The 7,222-nt window shown below is 40.7% G+C and overlaps 1 protein-coding gene across 1 annotated transcript in view; it reads right to left on the reverse strand.

Annotated features, from left to right (window-relative positions):
* TG (thyroglobulin) overlaps positions 1-7,222 on the reverse strand; it is a 144,995-nt gene that overhangs the window by 29,096 nt on the left and 108,677 nt on the right. Inside the window, exon 42 of the mRNA XM_063418884.1 lies at positions 194-358. Coding sequence (XP_063274954.1) covers positions 194-358 — 165 coding nt within the window. The remainder of the gene's footprint in view (positions 1-193; positions 359-7,222) is intronic.

Raw genomic sequence — 7,222 nt, forward strand, 5'->3', positions numbered from 1 at the left:
AAGGAGAATCAAAGTGTGAGTATTCATAGGTCAGAGCTGGATGTCACGGACAAAAACTTCCTTCCACCAAAAATAGTCCAGTTCCTCTTTCACAAGGATTCAGACTAAATTATTTTTTAAGTTTTCTCACAGCTTTGTGTGAATGGAAACTTTTTGACATCTTGCCAATGGCATATGCTTTGCTGTGTTGTACCTTAGTTTGAGCATCATTGAGGACACGAGCAGGCAACTGGCGAAGGCAGGCTACAATTTCCTCACTGGTGGATGAAGGGCATCCCACATCTTCAGCCAGGGCTGCTGCTTGGGTCTGTGCTCTCCTTGTAGTAATTATGGATGATGGAGAAAAAGCTGAGCCTCCCTAGAAAAAAAAACAAAGCAAGACAATATCAGTCAACATATATTCCCAGAACACTTGGTTCCCTGGTGCAGGTAAAAAAAGATGAGAAGAAAAATCTGTCCACCTGCAGAATGTAAACCCCTGGCTTTTAAATTAAAATAAGTGAGTTCTAAAGATCAGAGCAAAGGGATGAAGGGTCAGTTAGGCTGTTTCCAGTTCTGCCACGGTTATTTTGGAAAAGCTATAAGTGTCTATATTATGTCTCTAACCAAATCACAAATCTTTCTGAAAACTTTGGTGGAAGGAGAAACATTGAGACAGAAGCAGATATAAAGAAGGTGCTGTGAGGCACATGAAGGAATGGAGAACCCATCTGATAAGAGGAGACTAAATAGCTGTGATAAACAAGGACTGAGAGCAGGCATAATGTACATAAAGAAGAGCTCTTTCTACCTTGGGACAAAGGATCACTAAGTATTCACATTGAGTGTAAATCAACTTCAGCTAGAAACCAAAGATAACTGGCACAAACAGCAATGAGGGTCTGGAATTGCTATGAACTGAGGAAGTAGGAACAAAAGACTAAAGGAAACTGCAGAAGATTAACCAGAACATGAAGATCAAAACCAGAACAAAAGCTAGACTCCAGTCTCTGCCCCACACTCTTCGTATTCTTCCTGCAGTTGTGCCAACATAGCAAATGTTTTTAACAAGAAAGGATGGCACAACATTTTTGAGCAAACATGAAAACTAGTTATTGAAAATACAGATAAATTAGCTTAAATCCGATAAGATCTGACCTAGAACAGAAAGGTTGGAATAGCTCTGACATGGTTCAAATGACTAATTTCCAAACATTTGCATCAGTTCACTGATAACAGCTGCTAAGATTAGCTTCTTCCCTCTAAAGAACCCCACAACCCAGATGCATGATATGAAAGACTGTGATCTATTGAACTGATTAACTTCTTACCAAATTAGCTCAAAGCATAACTACAAGTCTTGAAAAGCAAGTTAAAAAGAAACAGAAAACAAACAGCATATCTTTAAATTGAAATTGTCTCAAACCTCTGAGTCAAAAGAACTCTGTGAAGCCCTGGCCAGCACCCAGAACATTTTTATATTTCAAACAAACAAAGCCATTGATACAAATGGGATACCATTGCTCACAACTCGAGAAATTGGTTTCCAAAAACAGTGAGAAAGAAGTGATTATTTGGGTGTAGAGACAGGCTTTTTATGTCACTTCATGCAGAATTTCTAGTGCTACTACCCTCCTGAAAGGTTTCTCTTCTTTTTTAACAGATCTGGAAAATAAGCACTGTTATTAGCTTAATGATTGAGTTGAAGATGGTTGCAGATAAGCAAGTGAAAAACCTAATTTTTTAATCTGGGCCACTGTAAGAGCCATCTTGGGTTTTAAGAGAGTGGAAGAACTAAAGAAGAAGAAATAAACACCACCTAATCTTATTCCTCACTTCAGCACTCAATTTAGATGAGGACTCAAGTGAGCAATGGGCTTGATCCTCTCATGGGATTGTGCAGTGGCCTGTTTTGTGTTTGTAAGGCACGATATTTGCCAGCTGCTGACTAGGTGCACTGACTCAGCTGCTCATGAGAGAGAAGGAAAAACATCTTTGATGAGAGTATCTTGTCTGTGGGTGGGTTCCCAGCACACAGAGTGAGAACCGTGTATTTAACCTGGCCTTTGGAAGAGCATGTTCATCAGAGCTATGATGAGTGAGACTAGAAAAGGGATAACACACCACGTCAGCTTCCCTCAGAAGAGGAGCTTCCTTGCATTTCATGTGGAGTTAGGAATTATGAGCCCCCCAATATAGCAGAAAAATCAAATCCAGTACTGCCCAATATCTACCCACTAATTTGGCAAACATATTCTTGCACATCAGATCTGAACATGCTCAGCAAGCTTTATCAAGTATCCAGTATGGCCCAACTGCAGTCATTTAAAACAATGCAAAATAAAATCACAAAAAATTAAAGGGCTTCCGATTCCCGAACTCCACAAGTTTCACAAATCTTGATAGTGTCAGTTTCTGTGGAAATTCTGGAGTTGCCCTATTAAAAGGCCAAGTCTGGTAGGGAAAAAGTACTAAAATCAGATGATATATGGACTCCAAAAATTCACTAGGACCAAGCAAAACATCCTTGTGTGTTGTTTGATTTTGAACACATTTCCTCCTGGAGATTTTAAAAGGTGTGCAAAATTTCCCTGTCTCAGATATCTACAGCCTGAAAGATTGCCCTGAGGTCATGTACTGACTAAAACAAAGACTGCAAAAGGTTCTGGATAGAAGTGTCCCCCGAGTTCTCTACTGCAAGGCAGAACTAAAAGCCTGGGCAGGCAAATCTTCTTGTCACAGCATGGGATTTGTATGGGCTGGCAGTAGATACAGTCAAAGCTTGATGAGTAAAACAAAACACCCAAGCTTCTGCAAATACATTTCTGAGGGGAGGAGAGATTGATGGAGCCTCAGCCTGGCTGTGGATATTTTCTCTTCTCTCTGTGAGTGCTTACAACAGGTTTATTTGCTCTTTGTTCTGTACTTGTTCTTCCATTTTCCATGCCAATGGCCACTTCCTCAGTTTGCTTTTTTGGTAACACCCATATTCAGGAAGCAAGTCTTGCATCTGGGGTTTAAAAGAGACCAAATCTTTGGGGTTTGAAAGAGATGTGGTATCTACTACTTTTAATCATGTTCAATTTTTACTAGGACTGGAAGCAGGAGATACAGAAACATGAGGCATCATACAAAGAGTATTTGGAAACAATGCCATTATGTTTCCTTCCCAGGTGCATCCAAAATATGTTCCAGGCATTAGAAACATGGCTCCTCTTAGGGCAGAAGTTATACAAACAAAACTGTACCAGTTCTCTATTTTACAAATTCACATCAAAATTCAGGGTCACTGTTTCTTCATTATTGCAAAAAAAATCCCTTCATGAACAAATAAGTGAGAATACAAGCTGGCATTGCCCAGAACTAATTTTCTTTCTTTTTGAGCCTGCAGTTTTCACATTAAACAGAAATCTTTCCTAAACACTGAATCCACATTACAGATAGACTCAGGACACGGAGAATAACAGAACTATACTTAGCAGTTCTCTCTTTTCCTATAAAACTATAGTTTATTTGTGTGATTAGTCCCAGCAACCTGTAACGGGGGCCTTTTGTACTTTAAACAAAATAGGACTACTTAGGCAGAAGCAGAAATAGTGGAGGGCCTGTTTATTTCCATTACATGGTACCCATATTACCATCAACGTGACAGAATCATGAATCAGAAAACCAAAAATTATGAGATCAGCTCAAGAATAACAAACACTGTGTTCTTTTTGTTAGTCCTCTGTTTTTTAATTCTCCTGGAATTCTCCTGTATCTATGAACACAAGAGCTTAAAAACTCACTTTTAAAACTAACAAGTGAAATCTTCAAGTATTCCAGCAGAGCTGTTTTTTGAAAGCAAACCTCTAAAAAATGACATATACAATAAAATTGTAGTCAATAGCCACCTTGTCATTACTGGGAAATCATTTAGAAGGGATTTACTGGGAACTGAAGCCACACACACTTCTTGTTTTAGCTGTCCTTACAGATGGACCCACAACAAGGGGGAAGAGGAAGACAGAGGAAGTTCCATTGACATTTTTGACATCGACCCAGTCAAAAGTGTTTGAAAGTGCTAAGAAGAAGCAGTTGCAGCTGTGTTACACAATCCATAACAGCATTGTTACACTGCTCTCCAAAATCATAGAAATAGGAGGAACTTTACAGTATTGAGCAATAGCACCTACTGCAACAAGTGATTGGCATTGAAAATGAGAGGCAAAGCCTTCGGTACTGTTTAGTCCAGGGACCAGCAGTAGTGCCAGCATTTCTTAATTTCTCTTCTCAATACTAGAGGTTCAGCTACACAGTAGAAATTCAGATACCAGGAAATGCTGCAGCTCACACTGGTGAGAAGCTGATGAATTAGTACTATGTTCTCACTTTGTTATCAGGCTGTGACCAGCTGAGCTGGGGCCGGTGCCTCCTGTAAACTTTTCTTTTGGGACATCATGGCTCAACAGACTTTCATTGATGCTATCCTGGCTATCCCAGCCCTTTCTCCACAAACTCTTGCTGCTGTTCTGATGAGATGACAAAAAAGAATATATGGACCTCTGGTTTGTGTGGCCATGTTTTGGTAGTGAGGGAGTCTAAATTAAATAATTGCAGTGTTGTGAGGAAGAGTCAGAGTGGAAAATCCCAGATGGTCATAATCATGCTTTATGTCTCATTATCGTGCTCTGTTTAATTGGTAATAAATTAAACTAATTTAAAAAAATTTGTTTAATGTCCCTGTCTGTGATGGTAACCAGTGGGTGATCTCTTCCTGTATTTATCTTGACCCATGAAAATTTCATTTTATTTTCTCTCCCCTGCCAGCTGAGGAGGGCAGTGACAGAGCAGGTTTAGTGGGCAGCTGGTGTCCAGCCAGAGTCAACCCACCACACTGTACTCTGTACCTCTGTCTCACAACTTATCTGGAAAAGACAATTGCTGCAGTGCTGACAATTGCCATATAGGCTGCAGTGCTGGATGTCTCTTGATTCCTCATTTGGTTTTGAAACTCGCATCTGTAAATTTTTTCAAAAATTATTCAGAACACATCTAATGATTAGAAACTTCACTGGAACTAGATTGTGTCACCCACACTCTGCAAACCCAAATGTAGTTTCCTCTCCTGACACCACGACCTCTTGTTTTTTTCCAAACTGACATGAAATTTGTTCTTGAGCCACATTGACTCCTCAGCACGTGCACTCCCTGTAAGGGAATGAAGTTTCTCTCATGGCTGCAACCAAAGCAGGCTTTCTGTGTGCCCTGAACCATGCTACAGGCAATGCAAACAGCAATTACAGTAACACCACCCAAAAATGAGATCAAAAGACATCTAATGCAAACAGTCAGACCAAGGAAATGTCCTGAGAATTCTACTTTCCCAAAAGAGCCAGCTGTACAGCAATATTTTATTTGTTAAAAATAGGCACTCTCCAGGCTCAGAAGCACACAGTTCCCAGCCAGAAGTATCTGTCAGACCATCTGGTTTGACCTCCGGGATAGCCAGGGCTCTTCCATTTCCTGACTGCTGAGCTCAAGTGCTTCCTATCACTTAAAACACAGCTTGTGTCTGAATAAAGCCTGATCTGGCATGAAGCATTTAAGCTGGGCTCAGAGACACAGAGAAATGGATACCACAGCCTTCTCCTTGGCAGTTTCTGCCTATGGATAATCACTTCATGGACAGGCAACAGCACCTTATTTCAGTTTGAGGGTGTCTTCAGTTTCAGTTAATGCCAGATTAAAGATACTGTTAAAATCCTGGTTTTTCTCCCTGCAAAAATAAGCAAGCTGTAACTAAGCTACCACTGACTTACTTTTCCAATGAATTTAGGAAATTATTCTTTAACAGACTGAATTTAAAATATTTTCAGAAGTTGTTTTCAATTTGGGGTGTATTTGCTTCTTTTTTGGAGTGCTGCTTTCCAGTGTCCTTCACTGCTTTTTTTTAGATACCCAATTCCATGTAGTGACAAGTGCTTACAAGACACCAAGACTGCAGGGCTCTATGCAATGACACTTGTTGTCATTTTTCCAGGCTTTCATGAAATCTGTCTTCAAGAGCCTGGAGAAGTAGAAATCTTTGGTAACAGCTCAGGGAGTCTCTGTCACAGCTAAGGAGATATTTGGCAGACACTGGCAAACACCAGCACAGGGAACGTAACAAGGAATGGTCAGGCCAGTCCAGCAATGGAAAGGGAAACTGAGAAAGAAATGTTTTTCCCTCCACAATTGTCTACTAGACTTTAATTTCCATATAAAAATGGGGGGAAGGCAATTGTTCTCTCTATCAAAAATGACATTTTGGAGAAGGATAATTTCTTTTTCATATGTCAGCCTTTGCAAACCCCTCTTTGCTGACATCAGAGGCAGCCCTGCGAGGACAATGTTCCTTCACAAGTGACTCACAGAGTGCCTGTGTCAGGTTAGTGACCTGAATAACAGGATATGAATACTTCTAAGATGACATATAAAGCCCCACTTAATTCATACAAGCACTTTCTTCCATTTAGATGTAAACACTGCCTTATCAATTATCCTATTTGAAACAGTATTAGCTAGATGCACCAAAAGTGTAAATCAGCTCTCATCACTGCACGAGAGCAGACAGCCACCAGCAACAGGCAGCAACGACATGGAAATAGAGGATTCTATCTACCACCCTCCACTGCAAACTCATCTGTTCCTCTACAAGCATGGCACAAAGTGTCTGAGATTTACTGTGTTTCCAGCAGATCACGCTCCATCAAGCAAGTCCAACCTCTCCTGCTCAGTCTGAGACCTGTCCCATTCCCAAGTGCATCTCAGGATGTGACCTTTCCTCTTGTAAAGGCGCAAAGACCACCAGAGGCAGCCTAAGGCTGAGCACAAGGACTGGGAAAAGGCTCTGCCCCTGCCTATTCCCACATGCAGACATTCCCTAACCCATGGTATTTGTGTAACTCAAGAGACAGTGTCCATCAGTTCAATGAATGCCAGTAATGGACATGCATGTCACATCCTTGTGATTTGAAGAGAGCAAGAAGGTCCTAAATAATCAAAATGTAACTGGCCAGGATAACCGTGGAGCTGTGCTATAGACAGATTAGCTTATCAAGCTCCCTAGTGCTTTCCTGTCCCTTCAAACTGACTGCTGGTACAGCCCATCAAAGAGAAAGAATATTCTCCTGAAATTACCAAATTAACGATTTTTGGCATAGTTTTGGGGATTTGATCAGTGTTTCCTGGTTTCAATAACAGTTACACAACAGCTCCCACA

The sequence above is a fragment of the Prinia subflava genome, chromosome 1 (assembly GCF_021018805.1).
Source record: "Prinia subflava isolate CZ2003 ecotype Zambia chromosome 1, Cam_Psub_1.2, whole genome shotgun sequence".
NCBI classification, from domain to species: domain Eukaryota; kingdom Metazoa; phylum Chordata; class Aves; order Passeriformes; family Cisticolidae; genus Prinia; species Prinia subflava.